The following is a 19,804-nucleotide window of genomic DNA, read 5'->3' on the forward strand; positions in this document are numbered from 1 at the left end:
CAGCCCTAACACTTGTCATTCATTTTTATGTCATCATCACTGAACCAGGGAAGTGAGAAATACCAAAGGAATTCCCTCTATATCAGAGTTAATACTGAGAACATAAAGCCTTACTTTTTTTTTTTCCAGCACCAGCAATCATTTTCTATCATGTGGATTCCTACCACACCCAAGTCTATCTTCTGCTACATTGAAGCTGAGTAACTAGTGCAGGGTAATATTTTCTGTGCTAAAAAGGAGCCCCATGCCCAAAACTGTGTACCAGTACTTTCAGACAACCAGTTAATTTTTCATATGCAAATGACTAATGTAACAGCTGATTAGCTTTAATGGGTCTTTTGATGTCTATTTGTCAAGAATTGTTGAGCAAGAACAGTGAAGGGTCTTTTGTATATATAGCCCCTTTGTACTGGTTATTCTATTTATTTCATGAATAAGTCTCTTTCTCATAGGCACTTGATAATTTAAGGTAAGTTCTATCCATTTCTTTCAGAGATCATAATCTATTCAATCATGTTTCAACTAATCCAGGTGATAAGGAAATCTCATTATGCCATTTCTATAATGCTCAAAAGTGGTGCTCCCATTCCTATGCCATTTTCCATTAGCTGTGGCAGGCTAGCAAAATGTTTCATCTTCATCACTCTCTACTTCCCTTTCCTTTCCATTACTGGAATAAATCCCTTATCCTACCCATGGTTAGGCTTTTGCAACCTTTACAGAATAGAAAATACAGAACACTATGTCCATGACGCAAATAATTTCCATCTTGTTTATCTCCCACTGTTCACACCAAGAGTTGGCCCTTGAGGGCCATAAAAACCAGCACCTGCAGGTCCCCACTGCTTTTGAGAATAACAGAACATCAAGACCATTCTGAATTTCCTTCTGTTCTTTTTAAGGTGCGTTTCTGAGTTTTCTTCCTGTGAAAATCTCTTTGCAAATGTCAGCAGGTGGCTAGGGCAGAAAGTTTACTTTAGTGTCTTTCAATTTTTTTTCACATGGCAGATGATTTTTAGGCACATGGAGTAGGGCCTAAATGTTTAGGGGTTTTGCAGAGCAGTTTGCACCTCCACTGTGAATGCTGCAAGCAAGACTGCTGTTGAAAATGTTGGGCTCATTGCTTGCACCCTGCTGGCTGCCTGCCCCTGGAACTCTGCTGCTGACCTGGTCTGTGGGCACAGGGGTCTGGAGAAGTAGCCTGAGGAAAACAGTAGGGTAAGAAGCAGACCAGCTAGAATCACAAGCATTCTAGTGTGACAGGATGTAAAGTTTTCCCCCTATTAGGACAGTCAAACAACAGGAATATCCAAAGAGGTTTGGAGACTTCATCCTGGTAGGTTTTCAAGTGGGTGAAGACCTGAGCACCCTGATTCACAGACAACCTGGCTCTGAGCAGGATGCTGGGCTTGAGACCTCCAACTGTTCCCTCCAGCCTGGACTGCTCTGTAATTTGGTTTTTCTTTTGAATTTCAAACCTGGCTAATAAGCTTTCTTTATACACATATTAAACCACTTCACCTTGCTCTCACTGTACTCCTTAGCTGTGGAAGGTGGGTAAGAGCACCTTCATCATCAGCAAATTTTTTGGATGATCAGTCCACACTCAGTAAACAATATTGTTTTGACTGGTTTTATGTGTAAAGATAAAATAGGCCAGGCAAGGTGTTAAATGGCCAGGTGAAAGTGTTAAAGACTGCACATAACTCTCAGTCACCTGGAACCTTGCAGCACTCAAATCCCAAATTTACACCACAGTTTTCACTTGAGAAACATTTCAAAGTTCACAGCCTGTGCTACAGACTGTAATACAAACACTCAGGGCCTAAAGATTTCCAGAGTGATTTAAAACTTGTTGCTTGATATTTTTCTTGAGACCATTCCACTTTGGGATGGGCTAAAGTTTAAATCACCATCCTGTTAACCTTATCTAGTTTGTCAAGTCTGCCTCTACAAAATGGCGCGACATGGTGGGGAGGAAGAGTTACTTTTCTTAGGGACAAGGTGTGGACTAAAACATGAAAAGACTGATATTGAAATATTTTCATGTGATCAGTCTTAAAATTAAGGCTTCATGCCAGAGCTTAAATCTGAATCTTTGCAGGGCTTGGGGTAATTGCTGAATTCTCTAGCTGTTTTCAGTGCACCTTGCTGAGTGACAGATGAAACCCTGAATGCCCTGGCAAGTCTTGTATCCAGCTTTGCATATGTTGGAGTGCTCCTCAGCTGCATGCAGACCTCAGTTTATGTTCAGAGGGACTATTTCCGCCCTGGCAAGTCTTGAGTCCAGCTTTGCATATGTTGGAGTTGATTTCTGTGCTCCTCAGCTGCATGCAGACCTCAGTTTTTGTTCAGAGGGACTATTTCCTTTTCGTTAGCTGATCCCTTCAGTTTTGATTGCTGACAGGCATGGAATTTCATTTATGACCAGCTCATAGAAATTCCTGTTGAAAATAACGGTGGGATAGAGTCGTTTAAGACACTACATAGTCCTCTTCTTTCTAAGTAATTTTAATAGCTCCAAATCAAGTTACCCACAGTGCTGTTCGCTGGTCCTTATTGAATTGTTGCCTGCTGGTGGCAGACTAAGTTGATTACGTGTCTGGAGATTGCCACTTCCCTTGCAGGCACTTTATCAAGGCAAAGCTCTGCCAAGGGTTCAGGAGTAGCCATGTGCTATTTCTCATGCAGGGTCATCATCTCTCTTTCCTCTTGTCCTGCCTGTTGGCAGTCTGGGTGCAGAGCTGGGACACCTGTGCTGGCAGCCAGCATGGCAGCAGCAGGCGCTTGCACGGCCAGGGAGCAGCACAGAGGCTGGAGGAGCGAGTCTGGCACAGTGTTCCTGCCCAGGATGGTCTTGGCTTAGCTGGTGCTGACAAACTCGCTGAGCAAGGCTTGGACAGGCCCTACAGCAGGGCTTGGGCAGGGTCTCCAGGAGTCACAAGTACGGACTGGGGCAGTGTGATTATGTGAAACCCTGCACTGATGTGTTCTCTGTGAGATCCCCATCTCAGGGAGCTCAACTGCAGCTGCCTTGGGTGTGCCTGAAAGGGCTGTGGTCTCACCTGCAGTTGTACTGCCCAGTTCACCTCAGGAATGTGCAAAAAAATGTGTGTGTAGAAATAGCATCAAAGTGATGTATCTTACTTGATCAAACACAGCTCAAGTGAACTGAACAGACTCTTTAATTTGCATCTCAGGTTGCTCTTGCTGGAAGAGTACAGCCTGTTTTGATATGCCTGTTTTGTGTTGTAGGATCAACAAAGCACGATGGTTGCCTGGTGCCAATGCAAGCATTTGTCAGTAGTTTCTTTTGTTTGTTTTTCACTAGTCCATATTCCAAAAGACACAAGTCAAGCCATGATGATTTTTTGTTAACAATAGAAAAACAAAGATATATGATGCTACTTAAAGAATACTTCATAATGTTAACAGCAAGTGTTAGAAGTATTGTAACTTGTAGAATATCATAAAACCAGCATTTGGGCCGCATTCTCTTTGCTCCCACTCAGTTTTCTGAATGTCACCAGCTGTACCAAGGCACCTTGGAAAGACATTTACACTGCCACCCTGCCTGTGAAGTGCAGCACTTCAGGCTTTGTTGTTGAGTGCATGTGTCTATCACTTTTGTTCACCTCACTTGCACTTCGGTTTCTTTCTGCCCTTTCATTTAGTTTTGTTCCACTGATAGAGTAGAATGGTTTAACACTAGTACGTTGTTGTTGGTTAGTAATTTCAGAGCCATGTAACAAAACCAGTCCTTAGTGAAAGGGAATCGTAGACAGATGAGATAACACTGCTCAGCCATTCTGTCATTCTGAATTCTCAGCCTTGCCCTGCAATCATCAGCATTTCTGTGGACCATTCTTGTTTTTAAAAATCAAAACTACACAAAGGAAGGCAGTTTCAGGATAAGGGCTCTACTGTGTGTACTTCTAAAATTAATATTAGAAATAAATACTATTGTATTTTAGAGTATTTTTGTATGTTAGTATCATGTGTCCTTGCTCTGAGGAAAGAAGCCATGAGGGTTAAAATTAAGAAAATTAGAAATACACTGTTACATTGGAATAAGTATCTTGTCACCTTCATTTCACAATTTTCTCTTCCTAATTTATACTTCTGGCCTCTAATCTATTTATAAGTATTTGGGACTCTAAAAACCAGCAAAATCAATGGAACAATGAATTCTTAGCACCAAAGAACAATTACATATTGATATAAAACTTACAAGGAAGAACCTGCAGACTTGCAGGAATACATCGAAGAATATTGCTGGCAGAATTTTGCACCACCACACATTGTATACTTCTATTTCAAGCTCATAAACCACACATTAAAGTGTAACACTGTACAACTTCCCAGGGATAGATTGCACCAAAGTGCAAAAAAAATCTGAGATGGAGGATCAAGTTACAATAATGAACTAACCAGATGTGCAAATTGTATTATCAGCCTGTCACTTGGCCTCTTTGGATCTTTTAATGGTTGCTTCTTTCCTGAGCCAGCCCTAAATGCATTCAGTGAAAAGCTTTTTCTTGGGCAAGTCTCTCCATTTCTCTTGACTCCTCATTCAAATCTTCTGCTTAACACTAGTCCTTAAAACTCCTTTGCTTTGCAATGCTTTGCATCAGCCTTTGCTTGGCAACCCTTTTACGTCTCTGACTGAATCCATGGCACTATTGCTCAGTTTTGAGCTGGGACTGGGGAGGCTACTGCATCCCTCTCATTTTTTCCTTTAACACTTCAGGGGAAGACATTTAATCTCTCAATCCTTGTCAGAAACAGGATAGAAACTTTTTGGAGTCTAGTTTTTTGGGGTTTTTTTCGGGGGTGAATTTCTTAGGCCATGATTTATATCTGAGGGAGTCTTTGCTCAGTAATTAGTATGACTGCTGTGAGTAATTAACAGAGATCCTAATATTTCCTCTGCCAGGACTTCAAATTATTTTGTTGCCATATATGCCATGTAAACGTATAACTTGTTTGACATGAGAAAGCATACCCTGCAGGACGAGGACTGTGTGTTCTAATTTGTTCTTAATTTTTGTGGATTGTGGAAAATGCTTGAAAAACAAGGTTAAAAAATTGCACAGTGTGTTTTGAATTTTTTGTATTTTCAAAAGTGCTTTGCAAAGACATGAACTTAAATACTTGCAGTACAGCATGAAGATCAATATGTGCATTATGATCACTCCAAAATAACATGAGATGTGGATAATGCTTCTATTAAAACATGATTTATTAAAATGTTTTTGACATAAATGCTCTTGTTCTCTTCAGGGAATGAACAACATGACCTCCTTTGTTTGCTTTTGAGATCCCACTCCCCTTTCTTCTTTTTTTATCCTTTGCAAAACACTCGACTGGTGTCCTTCTGGACATTGGTAAATCACCCTTGCCAGACAGTGATTACTCAGAGAACTCATAAAAATATTTGCTGAGAACACATTTTAATGTTTTAGCAATGATCCAATTTGTCTAAAGTTGGCATTACTTCTACATGGTTGCATGTTATGCTGGGAGATGCTCACCAACCTTGAGTAAACGCTGCTGGTGGGAATGGGTAAACATTTGCTACTGTCCATAAGAAATGGTGCTTATGTCTAAATTATTCTGTAGCGTGGAGGGATTTGGTGTGTGATTTTGGTTCAGAGATACCTTTAGAGTGAATCAAAAAGGCAAAAAAAAGCACATTAGTTAAAGTAATAACAACAGAATACTGAGGGTTTTATAGGTATGAAACTTGTACAGTTCAACAGTAACAATAGTAAATAATTGTATGCAGAAAATTAAAGGAAGAAAGCAATGCTTTGTAAAATGTAGCATTTGGGGGACTTGTGTACTATAAAAGATGATGTTGTGACTATGGATCATTATGTGTTTGCTGTTTGATTCAAAGTTGTATTTTGAAGAAGTGTTTCTTGGCTGTGTATCCAGTAAGTCCATCACTACTTGCCATTAAGTAGGTCATGGAATGCTATACTCTAAAGTATCCCTTAGCTCTGCAGACTATCACTCAGTTAAAAGTCAATCAGGATGGGGAATCAGACCAAAGAAAACAGTCACACATCAAGCCAGTTTCTTGTCTGTCCGGCAAGGTGCCATATCAGAATTTCCAATGAGGGGTTCAAAAACTGTAATTGGGTAGTCATGCAGACAATACATATATGTTTCAAAAATGCAAAGGATGAAATAGTTTTTGAGTTAAATCTCATTGATTTTCTTAGAAGTCCAGCTCAGGCCTGCCAGAAACAGCTAAGAAATACTTGTAAAATTAGATGCTTCAACTTGTAATTATCGTTATTTTCCTTTACTCTAATCCCAGATCAGCAAAGTGATTCTTTATTCTGTTCTCACAGGTGTGCATCTGCCTAATCTGAGAGAACTGAAGTTGAACAATAGCTTGCTTGTATCTGTGAGGTAAGAAATGAGTGATTCTATGAAATAAATATAAAGAATAACAGCTCTCAATTTTATTTAAGTGATAAAATCTTCATTTGCGCTGCTTTCATTTCTTCCATTTCTCCATGCTGTGATAATAGATTAGGTTATGAATATATGCTCCACTACCACAGAAGTTTAAGGATGGGGCCTGATCTGGAATAAATCAGTGTAGCTGAAATGGTGCCAATGAATTAGCCCTAGTTTGCCACCAGGGAAGTTCCTGCTATGCTGAAGTCCATGGAAATTTGTTGCACATTTGAAAGGAGCTAAAAGTTCCCCTCTTATCTGTGTCTAGGTGCTTGGATTTCAGTGTTTCAGCCTTTGGGCTTTTACTGTACACAGTAGCCTGTTCTGTACAGGTCAGACCAGTTCCTCAGCTGATGAAAATCACTTTGACTTTATTGAAGTCAATGCATTCAGGTTTATGAGAGCTGCTGTGAAGCCTGCATCTCCCTGGCTGGCTGAGCTGCAGGAAAACATCATGTTTTCTCCCAGACAGCTGGGGGAAGTTGGTTGGTTGGAAAGGTAGGAGTGAAAACCATCACAATGAGGAGGCAGAGCTGTCTTCTCTCTCCTGTGCTGATATCTGTATGACCCTTGCTAATTAATGCAAAGTAGAAAAATACAGTTCATATCAGAAAAGGGCTGTGTAAAAGGCCCTGTTTAAATAGAACTGCTCTCTGTCTTTATATGGGTATCTACTAAACTCATGGGATAAAGAGTAGTGGGTTTGCCAATTCTTTTTAAGAGAACAGGTGCTGTCATAAGAAATGGCAATAAATTCTTCTTGGTCTCTCTAAAATATCTACTGAACTTCAGTTGCTACACTTTGATTTTATTTACCCTTGTTCTGGTGATGAGATGAAGTATCTGCAGTCTAAATTTTGTTTTTCTTGTCTTCTAATCCATAACATGTAAAAGTTGTGATTCTACATTGCTGCAATTATTTTAACAGCAACCAACAGTTGTTATAAGCATGAAATTGCTCCATTATTGCAGTGGAGGAGTAAGTAGTGGGTGAAAAAATTTAAATTTCGACAATATTAAGAGGTATTCTATTAAAAAGAAAAAATATAAAAAGTGGGTTTTGATTTGATCAAAATTCCATATTCCCTTAAAATGTGTCAACAGAAAACCTTTTGATCAGCTCTATTGGTACTGAATATAAGAATGCTGTTCAGGAAAACTAAACTGCTTGACTCATGGTTTTATCAGGCTTTGCACCTCTGTATTCTGAGACTAATTTCTGTCATGAAAAGTTCTGGCAAACCATTTTCTTTGACCTGACACCCTTGTGGACCTTGATGCGGGGAATGCTTGGTCTCAGGATTTGATTTGATCTACTCTAATGTAAATATGTTTGGGCTTGGATATCAGGTCTAATACTGTGATGATTCCCTGGCACTCCAGCCCAGTAGAAGCTACCTGCTGCTCCTTCTGTGTGGCAGTTAAATGTGGCTGTCAGGGAATAGGGAAAGGAGAAAGATTTTTTTTTTTTTTTGGCTCTCCCAGAGATGAACTCAGACGAGAAGCTACCTGCTGCTCCTTCGGTGTGGCAGTTAAATGCGGCTGTCAGGGAATAGGGAAAGGAGGAAGATTTTTTGGCTCTCCCAGAGATGAACTCAGACTGTATGGTTACAGCAGTAGCTTTGCTTTATTAATTCCCATCTTTGACAATCTGTCATTGATGAACACAGATCATTTAAGGGCACATCCCACGCAAGCACAGCCTTGTACCTGAACTTCATTTTTCCATGTCTGCATCATGTCAGTTTAATGCCCATTAGAGCAGCATTGCTGCCACAGCAGTGGTGATGCCTGCTATGCCTATTGTAACATAGCTGCTCCCATTCCAGAGGCTGCTGCCATTTACTCCAAAATTCAGAATCTTATTTCTGAATTAATCTTCTTGATATTTGAATTCTGTCCAAAAAGTGATTATTTTGTTTTATTCAACCAAACTCTTGCAAATGGGGCTATTGAGGATGACACAAAAAATTATTCTTCCTTCTTACTGATAGTAATTCCCACAGATTTTGCCAGCCATAAGGTCAGAATCATTGTGGTTGTAATTTGAAAATGGGCAGCAGATAATAGGCAATGTCTTGTAAGATCCAACTGGAAGATTGGTTTTATTTACTGAAAAGAAGACAGGAATAGAAAAGCAGGAAAAAAAATAGAGGGTGTTTTGTATATACTTGGGATGCTAAAAGCAGACATTATTTAATTCTATTTTATGTTATAAAAGCATATTCTGGTGAATCATTATGAAGAAAAGGCTGTCAGTGTGCATGCATGGGTGGGTAATAAGATGGGAGACTTCGTGCTTTGTCACTTTATTTTTGCTTCATCATGTCTTGCGGAGTAGGATTACCTAATTATTTTGGAATTAAATGGAACTAAAACTTTCTTTTTTTTCATTTTGAAAATGGAAGAAGAATTGGTTTGGTAGGTGTCAAAATGAATGTTTATCATACTGACTTTAGTTACTGATTTTTTTTGAGGCGTTTATTCTTATCAACCTCACATAGGAACTTAAGTTGTGAGGATGCTGAGGTGTGCATTGCCATGCACTCAATGGAAATCAAAGCAGTCATGTTCTGGCAGTGAGGAATGAAGGTGTTATTCTATTACAGTTTTCTATGGGAGTGCAAGGCTTGCTAGGTCAGCGAGATTGGATATTGGCTTCTCCTGGTAGTCCCTCAGAAGTTGTGACTCCTTTGATGTGGTATGTGTTTGAGCTACCTTACTTGTAAATTCATGATCCATCCCCAATCCTCCTAAAGCTTGCATTACTTTTGAGTACTTGAAGCTTTGAAAGGATACCATTATCACTATTTAATTTAATCCAAAAGGAAAATATATCCAAGTTTATTTGCAGATAATTGATCTCAACAGTTGAAAGGAAATTTCTTTCTTGGCTGTTTCCGGGTTTTGGTTTTCTACTGGCCCTTTGCTAAAGGGAGCATCTCTGGAAAATCCAGGGTACTGTGAAATAAAATAGTTCATATTGTTGTTAATTTTCTACATCGCAATAGCTTCATTATGTCCTTCTTTGGTGACCTTCACACATTTGCTAGCAACTGAAAAATTCTAGATTTATGAACTGATAACTGAGGATGAAAAGTCAAGTGCCTGCTAAAGAGTGCCTGCTAAAATATGCTGATTTTGGGGTTTTTTGGGGGGGTTTTGTTTGTTTGATTGGGGTTTTTTTGGCTTTTTATTTGGTTGGTTTTGGGTTTTTGTTTTGGTTCTGGTTTTTGTTTGTTGGGTTTGGAGGTTTTTTTTGTTTGGTTGGGGGTTTTTGGTTTTTTGTTTGTTTGGGGTTTTTTTGTTTTTTTGTGATGGCCATGATGTTCATTTTTAAAATGCTTCCAGTAAAAGAACTACATTCCAAGGCCAATGAATTACTACTTCTGCTTTGGCATGTAGCCTATGTATTTTTTATCAGATTGGTTTTATTCTCAATTCAGGGATGAATGAAAAGATCTGTTTAAAAGTGTTTAGATAGATATCTTTACGAAAGGGCTTTTAAATCAGATAGGGGAATCCTGAGACCTGGTTCCCATAAGTTTCCAGAAGAAGCTGTTTCAGCAGCTGAAGTTCATTTCCTCTCATTCAGCGCCACACATTGTAGCCAGCAGGAGACTGATCTGCTCTCAGGGCTTCTCAAGCAACTGCTTCTGACAGAGAGAGGCTGTCATGTTTTAAGTGAGATGAAATGCAGAGACTGCAAAGTGTGGGGACAAAAGTGAGTATGGAGGATATAGGGAAAGGACATCAGATTTTCTTCATCCAGATTGAGTTAACATTTCACTGCTGCTGTTCTCTAACTGGCCTTGCACTATTGCAGAAGCATCTTCCAGAACAAGAGAGAAGTAATCCTGGTCTGTTTCAGTCAGTAAAATCCTCAGGAGGTTCAAATGAACAAGGTGCAGAGTACATTCAAAATCAACAATTCTTATGCTTTTATGAGTCTTAGGTTTTTGGTTTGTTTTTTTAACACCATCTCCCAGACACAAGACTAGCAATACAGGAGTCTCTGTATTCACATTTTGAAATGTTTTGAGCCCTCTTGGCTGTGAAAAAAATAACTGTAAATATGAGCCAAGTGATTTGAGTAAAGATTTTGCTGATCATTTTATGGCTTTAAGAAACCAGAGCCAAACTAATTCTTTCTTAATTCAGGGTAAGGGTTCTAAAGTCATGTTTAAAAGTATTTTTGAGACTTCAGTCAGGATCTTTAGGTATTTTAACTTAGCAATAAACCTCCTTTTTACCCAAGAAAGAGTTTAAGGAAATAAAATATCTTCTGTTTTTAAAGCCACAAGTAGTTTGCCTTCAGTGGCATTGCTCACAAGCTGAAAATTAAACATTGTTCCAATTGCTTTGCTGGATCTGGGTCAAGTTACACTACATTGTATAAGACTGAGACGTGATCACCCCAAAATTTGATGTACTGTTGATAGTATGTCTAGGCACCATCTATCTTCTGGATAGTTCCGTTTGCATTAAAAAAATCATTAAAACCAATTCAGTTTGCATCACAGGTGCAAATGTTTGTCAACAAATGATGTATTTGTGTTATAGCAGTTTCTTACTGTGTCTAGCAAGGAATCAGGGTGCTCTTGCTCTAGGTTGTTCTTACCCATGCAGTCAGAGGACCACTGCTCTGATTTGGCTGGGATGAATCCCTTCATATCCTTGTTTCAGCACCCAGAACATCACTGTTTACTTTCATATTCATAGTTCAGGATTGGAAAAGCATTTACTTTCACATTCAGGGTAGTTTCTGTGGGAAGTGTTCCTGTTAATTCTTTTGCGTAGATGGACTGAAAGTCCTTCAGCAGTTAAAATTGCTATCTTAAGAACATGTTCTTTAAGGACATTGAGTGCTTTCCAGGAGCTAGGAAGGCATTTAAATTGAATTTTAATCTCTGTATTAATGAGTCTTCTCTGTATTAGTGCCTGCAGATCCCTGGGAGTATTACAAACCTGGGCAAAATTGCTGTGACCTCAAGTTTTATTTAGCATTGATGTTTTTAAGGATATTCATATTATTGATAAAAAGTAATGATTTTGGGACAGAAATACAGCGTCTTTTAGTTGAGTGGATTATTTTCAGAAAAACACAATCAGCCTGTCTGCCTTCAGCCCTAGGGAAATCTGATTGCTTTGACCACTCATCTGTCCTGGGTAGACCTCTGGTTTAATTTCACCAGGTCAGGTACCCAAAGAAGAAAATGTGTCTTTGTGACCTTAGATATCAGGGAATCTGACAGGCTGATTCCCCAGCAAGGAAAGCTGAACTTTTTCTGTACAAATGCACAAATGGAGCTCAGGCTCCATTCTGCAGCAAGCACAGAGGACACCAAAGCAAGTCTGTGGCCTTGCAGTGTCTTTCCATGGTTCACAGCATCAGCACCCCATTTCCTGAAGCCTTCCCCAGCTGAAATTCTCCTGCCTTCTGTTTCATTCTGCCAGGTACAGGGAATCCCTGTAAGGAAGGGGATGATGAGGCAGGGCCTGCCCTTGCAGCTCCAGGTTTGAGTCTCCTGGCTGTGGCAGGGTTGGTGAGGAGGGTGCAGCGCATTTCTCTCCTCACAGAGCAGAGATGATCTGCTCTCATTGTCATCTGAGCAGTTCCATGGCAGCAGGTTTCTTCCCCCACGACACCTCTATCATGTTTCTATTTTGTGACTGCCATACAGTGCAGGGCATAAAAAGCATCAGAGGATCACCATAGACCACAGCAACACTTTGTGCATCGTGAACCTGGCTAGTGAGAAAGCAAAGTAAATAATAGCTAATGTGTGCAGGAAGGCTGCCAGTGAACTCCTGCAAGGTAAGACAAGCCCATTACATAATTGTACTCCTTCTTTGCCCACCATCTGAATAGGCGCTCCACTCTGAGTTTATTTGGTAAGAAGTGGTTTTACTTTCAGGATGTTTTCTCATGCCTTGCACCTATCCAGCTGAACCAGGTCTTAAAAAGAAGTACAGCTCAGCTCCTGGCTTAGCTGTTGTTTCTAGAGCATCCTGGGTTAGCTGTGTAAATATGCTGTATTTTCCATCTCAGTTGCTTATTTTATCCTGGGCAGATACAGTCTTATGAATGAGTTGTGTATAAGGCTTTGCCCAATGGTATCATGCTCTTGCTTATATGCTCTGGATGGATATGATAAATAAAACTGTCAGTAGTAACTAGCAGATTTCTGCCAGCAAATAAGTACTTATGTGCCTGGCTATTAGGCAGTTTGCAGCTGCTCTGTTTCAGCTGTCAGTGTCAGGGTTCACATATGAAAATTTACACCTAAATATTAATTTTATCCAGTGATGAGAAAAAAATTGTAATAATCATGGTGTGACAAACACTGAAGAACAGGGGTGGGAAGCAACAGTAATTAGCCCATTGCCAGTGGAACTGTTAAGGAAGCTTTCCTATCTGATCATCCAGGAGTCACTCTGGCAGAAACACTCACACCACCCAAAACTGTCACCACTGCCATTGAGGCCCCTTCAGAGTGAGCAGCTCCAGTGACCCCAGGAGTGCCCCTCTTAGCTTCTGCACACCCCACACCCACACAGTCAGACAGGGTTTCCTTACTGGGTCAACCCTGGGTTTCCCACAGCAGAGTCCCAAATGTTTGGATCCTTAGAGGAATTTAATTGTGGCACAATGACACAAAAACAGCTTAAGCTGGGTGTCTCCTTCCTGAGCAGTATCCAGCTGTGAAAAGATTGTCTTTGTGGAAAGACGTTGTGGCAATAAGAAAATAATCAGCACTAGTTTAATGGGTTTGTAGGTTGTTTTGATTCTCTCCTACAAGGGAACTGCTTCTCCGCAACTTGTTTGATTTTTTTTTTTAATTGAAAGTAATTACGTTCAGTGAGAAAATACTTTCTTGGAATGCAAGATAAATGCTGATTTTAGAAAAGAAAGGAATCAGGTTGGAGGGAAAATTATGCTAATGGTTGTATTTGTCAATTGTAACTGCCAAATGAGAGGAATAAAAATGAATAAATAGATAGAATTTCAGTGTACAATCAGTGTCATTATTTAATTTCTATAGAATATTCTCCACAGAGGAGTTGATTTAGTTGTTCTTATTTTCTACAGACACATTGCTGCACTCAAAGGGCCTTGTTGCTATTTTTCCCCTAAAATACATTCACACGTCTTTTTCTCTAGCTATGTTCCTCATTTGCCGTGTGGCAAAATTTTATCCTTCTATCATGAGATCTTTAAAGGATGCATCAGATCTCCCAGATGCATCCAAGGCTGGATCAATACCTGCAAGAAATAAATACTGAAATGCCATTGTGTTTTCGGAGGTGAAGTTGTGGTTTCATCAGCAGGTGTAATGCGTGCACATTCTTCACCCTTTGCCATAAGCTGCACTGTGTGCTGTTCTTGTGTGAACACAAAGGTCTGATAAGGAAACCTGCCACCCACACTTTTGGTAACAGAAGTTCTATGAAAGATTATGTGTTTGAAAGACCATTTGTGGCATCTCCTGGTTTGAACTTCATCAGCCTCACAATCCTACCACTCCACTTTCTACTGTTTTATCTCAGCATAGGCAAGAATTTAGAGAGGTTTGGTTTACTCTGCTTAGTGTTGCAGCTACAGTTGCCTCAAGAGCAAGGTCAAGATGATCTACATCCAATTAACACACCTGCACCAGATTTGGGATGTCTGCTGGTGTGCTGTGAAGGAAATGCTGAGGCTCTGCCTTCTGTAGTAGCAGCCTCAGTATGGAAATCTATAAGGCTCTGTCTGTCTCAGTAATCCTGTAATGGGCTTTGAGGTCCCCCAAGATCTGCATCTTGTTTGCTTGTTGTGAAATAACATCTGGAGGCCAGTACAAGCAGAGAAAATCTCACTTGAAGCTGTTATTTAAGGAAGAAGTCTTGACTCGGGACACATGTTGACAAGTCTGTCAAGATCTGTAGTGAACATTAGAGGCTTAGAGAGGAAAGAAATTTGGAGGAAATCAATTGCCATTCACAGGTCCAAGTTGTACCTGTATCTGTTTCTTGCAAGCTTCTTTTTCTTTTTTTTTTCACATTAGATCTATACGCAGATTAAAAAAAGAAAGAAAGGAAAAGTTACAAAGAAGAAATAGCCATCAGCCCCAAAAGGAAATCATTAGTGCAAATGTGCCTGATCTAAAGGATCTCAAGAACCTGCATTTCCACCATTGTATATTCAGACTGAATCACTTTAAATTACATTTTCTCTCTAGGTTTTCATATCAACCCACTTCTGTAATATGTCAAGTATTTTTTTACAGTGGAAACTATAGTCATTACCATGGCAAAAAATTGAATAGCTACTCCAAGCTGATCCAATTCTGTAGTTGTGTGTGGTCAATTAATCTACAACTCCAGTTTTTCTGATACACAGAAAAAAGATGTTTCCTTTTTTTCTTTTTTTGATGATATGTGTCTTAACGCCACTGAGTCTGTCAGACTATTTGAATCTTTTACAGAATTTTCCTTCTGCTTACCCTGAAGCATTAGAAGTTTTTAAGTGTTGATTTTGAAGGATGAGGTCTATATTAAAGCAAAGTTGGAATATGTCTGTCTTACTCTGCCAAAGCTCAGACCTGGGACATACTGTGAAACAGGCACACAACATGTGGGAGACTCAAAATCATTTATGCAGGAAATTTCAAAGTACTGTGGGATTCAATTGTTCAATGTAAGTAACTCATTCTATAACCACAGTTTCATTATCCTTTATTTTTTTTTATGTGTAAGCTTTCAACAGTGAGAATGAGCAATTGCCAAAGCTATAGGAACTGTCAGTAGTTCTGGGGTTAAACTGAGGGGCAGTAGATCTGTGGGTGTGAGAGTTGTATTTACTGTGTGTCTCAACTTATTCCTATTTGAAAATCCACTTGGTCTTGTGGAAGATGTAGTGCACCCATTGGGAGGCAGCCACGTTGTGTTGGGTCTCTACAGTTTCTCTGGGGTGCAGATTTATGCCAAGGGTGGGAGCTGGAGTAGGGTGGAAAAAATGTAGTCAAGGGCAAGTCTTGTTCAACAGGAGCACACCTTGGCAATCTCTATTCCTTTCAAATTGTGGGAGCTGAGTTAAAGCAACTGCTCTTTCATTGTGAGAATGCTACAGCAGTAACTAAGCTGACAAGCAGTTTTAATGATCAAAAGAAAATTAACACAAAATTACATTATCCTTCCCAGATATGCTGTATATTCATGTGTTAAGGAATTGCTGTTCCTGATTCCATCAGCATTGATCAAGCCCATTATTCTGCTCTAGGTTTTGGCTTTTTTTTTGACAGCAACTAAAAATGAGAGCACTTGAAATTAAAGCTACATTTCATGTGTATTAACTTTAACAGAAGTAAGCATCTCGGTTACCTTAGGCACAAGTATGATGATCTACAGAAGTGTATGTATCAGCATTCCCACTTCTAAATGTCTCTCTCCTGTTGGTCTCACAAAGCACTTTTTGTTTAAATGAGATATAATCTGACATGGAAAAGAAAGTTCTTGCAAGTAATATAGCGCTTGATGTAATATTGCAGTCGCTACAGTGGTTTCAATGAGGCAATGAGAAGCAACAATGACAAGTGAAAAAGTTATAAATCAGGAATAGCCCAGAGATGTAGCTCATTGGGTTTGTGTGGTTTTTCATCTGTTGTCATCTGTATCCAGATGCCATCCTTGCCTGGCAGTGGTGGAGGCAGGGGTGGTGGGCACTGGTGTTAGAGCAACGAGGATTTCTGTGCAGTGTCTCTGGTTGAAGCACGGCCACAGATGTGTCCATGGCAGAGCTCAAGTACTCTTATCAGGACCATCAGAGTGGTTGTGGGCTCCTGTCCTGGAAAACAGCCAAACTGCCTTGGATAGTTTGTGGTTTTGGCTGCTGTAGCCAGGTAGTCTCTTGTCCTTGTTTCCAGGCTTTTGCTTCAGTGAAAGTGCCAGCCAAAAACACGTGCTCCTTGGTGATTGGAATTTTTCTTAGTAGGCCCACAAAAGCTGTGGCAGGTGTCTCTCCCTTTGGCATAACAAAGATGAAAAGGCAGAGTCACAGGCTGAATGAAGTGTGACACCTTGAATGTTCTCCCAGATCTATTTACCCGTGGTGCAGCACCAGGCAGTTGCATTTCCTCCCAGACACCCATTCTGCTGTCAATTAAGTGTTCAGCAGAGATCCACAGCTAAAAATAGCAATACACAAGATCTTTGACCATTTCCAAACTTGGAACTCAACACACAAGCAACCAACGAACAAAAGAAACACCCACAACCCTAGAATTAAATAGTGAAATTTGTTTGTTGGGAGAAATACTGCCAGGGGCATTAGAACTGCAGCCCATTTTGAAAACAGCTTTTTATTCATAGTAAGGTTGCCTCAAAAATTTGGGACAACAGAGACATGCTACTGCAAAGGCCTTTGGCAACAATAACTTTTTGTTCATTCAGAAATTCTTCATTTGCATGTAAAAGGGAGTTATGAAAACAGAATTTCACAGACACAATTTTTATTTAAGAAGACATTTGGTAAATGCATGCTTTCTGTTCAGCCTAAAACAAGCTAGCCTTCCTCTGATGTATTTAAGAATTACCTAGCAAACTCGCTTTTTGCTTGTTTTTTGAAGTCTCCAACAACGTGTCTCAACAGAAATAGGAACTCCTTCTACTGAGAATTTGCACAGTTCAGAAGGCAGAATGAGACCAGATTATTAGGTACTACATTTCCATGGTATTTCAGCCTAAAAGTGGCCTTCTGGCTGCAAAAGATGAGACATGACCCTTGTTATCTTGCACCTTGGGCCGTGGTTCACTCTGGCACAAGGGAGCATAAGGTGCTAAAGGCAACCTGTGTGTCATGGACGTGTAAGACGTGGGACAGAGGAGAACCAAGCCAACAGTTCTCAGCATATTGCTGCTTGAATTTGGAAGAGTGAATACAAAGACTACAGCAAAGCAAGGCAGGTCACCACATTCACAGGACATTTGTTCAGCTGTGAAAGGACACAGCAGGGACAATAAGGACGTGGCCTCAGCACTGCTTGCAGAGTTGGGGGTTGTGTCATGGATTTGATCAAGTACGAGGAACACGTGCATACAATCAGTTTTACAATTTTGAGTACAGCTATTTGTGAACACAATGAAACTTTTATGTAAGCTTCCTATTAGAGCATGTGTTACTGATTTAAACAACATTCAGGCTTTAAAAGTTTTTGTTTCAGATGTCAGAATTATGTGTACAACCAAACCATTGTGTGCTGACATTGACCATATAAATGTTATCACAGTGTGGCTTGATAAATTCCATTTGATTTCTGTAGATCAGAGATGGGATTCTTTTATTCCTTTATTTTGTAAGACTGTAGTTTGGTCACTCTCTCACAATCTAAATTTCTCTATTTACCAGTGCATTCATTTTCAGAGCCATCTTTAAAATAAATAAAATCTGCATCAATGCCTATTTTAGATGTATTGCTTCTGAAGATTTATTCCACTGATGCAGGTGTGCTTTGAGATACTTCTTGCAAGTTCCATGGATTTAGTGCTTTATTTCTTGGTAAAAGATTCAAAACTGACTTTTGAACAAACGACAGGGCTCAAACTGACAAATGTGTTCAGGGTTTTGCTGTAGTGTTTACTGGGTAGCTTGAGCTCAGTGGAGCAATTCAGGATTTATTGTCGTGAAACCAAGAGCAGGATTTGGCTCTCTAGGTCTGATATTCATCCAGTAAAAATTTGGCTGGATCAAATCAGTCCCTGAAGAACAAGGATGTTGGATTAATGGAAGAACACATTATTTCTCAAACTTGTTATTAGGTGCTGTGAGCCAAACTGTTCATTGCCCCTCTGCTCTCTCCCCAGCCTGGGGGAGTGATGACAAGATGGGAGCATCAGATTTCATGGGAAAAAATACTAAATGGCTGTGCACAAGAGGGAAGGGTGTTGCCAAGACCCTCACAGAAGCACTGGGCTGTTTGATGAACTCCCATCCCTGCAGCAGTTATTTTGAGATAGTTGGAACCCAGGGTTCAAACCCTTTGGTTTATTAATATTATTTCCTCAAAATCAATTATAAATGCAAATTTTGGGGTTAAAAGTGAAACTAGGGGAGTCTGTTGTTTCTTGCACTTTGGGATACTAAAAACATGATCTGATATTCAGGGTGTGTTTTGCAGGCAAGTGTGTGTATAGGAGCACATGTGGAGTAATTATTCAGGAGGACTCTGGTTTGGCAGCTTCAGGGGCTGTAGTCCTCTGTTTATCACAATCAAAGGTTATGATATATACATCCCCACCCCATGCCCCATCTCTTTGCCTCATACCTGTCTTGAATGAATCATAGCAGTGATGAGCAGGATATATAATGGCTTTGCTTATTAATTCTTTGCCTTTCCTGTGAAGTTCCCAGCTGCCACATCACTTGGGACAGGACACTTTTCCACTGGATTGGGATTATTCATTGTATTAATGGGAGCTATGTTTCCTCTACACTGTCTTCTCTTTCCTTCTATAAGCTCTTTGTTGTTTGCACATCACTGGAGCACTCCTGTGCTGCATCTTATGACCAACTGCCAACAGCCTTGTACAGTCTCATCTTTTTCCTTTCAGCCATCAAACTTTTCAATTCTACTTTCTGTTTTTGGAATAGGTGATGTGATTTTCTGTATGTTTGTATTATGGCCAATACAGGAGAATCCTTGTCTCTGACATGTGTCTCATTAATTTGAGCCTTGGGCAATGATTTTTTTGGGGGGAGTGTTTTGTTACACTGCAGGTATAATTATAGTGGATTTTCTCTCTTACTACCCTGATAAATTGTTATTAAGAGGTTATTATTACATTAAAATAGTCTACCCTAGTAAATAATTTTCAGAGTGCAAATTCCCATTAATTCCATTTCAATAAATGTCAATAGTTTCAATAAAAGTCAATAATTGTATCTCCCCCGTTTGGGCTGATCTCACCCTCTGCACTTAACACAAATGAAAACATGTCTGTGTGTACACTTGCACACCCATGGTGGTCATGTGTACTCAAACAACTCCTCACTTTGCTCTCACCCCCTCCAAGGTGGACTCTAGAGCTGGTCCCAGAGGAGACACTCCCATCTCTTGCAAGCTCTTAAGTTCTCATCTCACCAGCCAAAATATTTCAGAAGAATTTTCAGAAACGCAGGTGCGTGCAGTTGTGAGGATCAGCTTGCTTTGAGCTACGTGGCTGTTTCACCTTACAGCAGCCATACTCTCAAGGGCAATTTTCTCTATAGTAATTAACAAGGGAATTTTCTCTGATGCTGCAGCATGAGTCATGCAGCTTCCAAAAGATTAGTTTGTTAGTTACTGAATAAAAT

General features: G+C 39.9%; 1 protein-coding gene across 1 annotated transcript in view; it reads left to right on the forward strand.

The window, feature by feature from the left end:
• The window catches only part of LRRC56 (leucine rich repeat containing 56), a 58,367-nt gene that overhangs the window by 20,493 nt on the left and 18,070 nt on the right, over positions 1-19,804 (forward strand). The window contains exon 5 of the mRNA XM_041421131.1: positions 6,363-6,423. Coding sequence (XP_041277065.1) covers positions 6,363-6,423 — 61 coding nt within the window. The remainder of the gene's footprint in view (positions 1-6,362; positions 6,424-19,804) is intronic.

The sequence above is a fragment of the Onychostruthus taczanowskii genome, unplaced genomic scaffold (genome assembly GCF_017590055.1).
Source record: "Onychostruthus taczanowskii isolate IOZ18803 unplaced genomic scaffold, ASM1759005v1 scaffold69, whole genome shotgun sequence".
NCBI lineage: Eukaryota > Metazoa > Chordata > Aves > Passeriformes > Passeridae > Onychostruthus > Onychostruthus taczanowskii.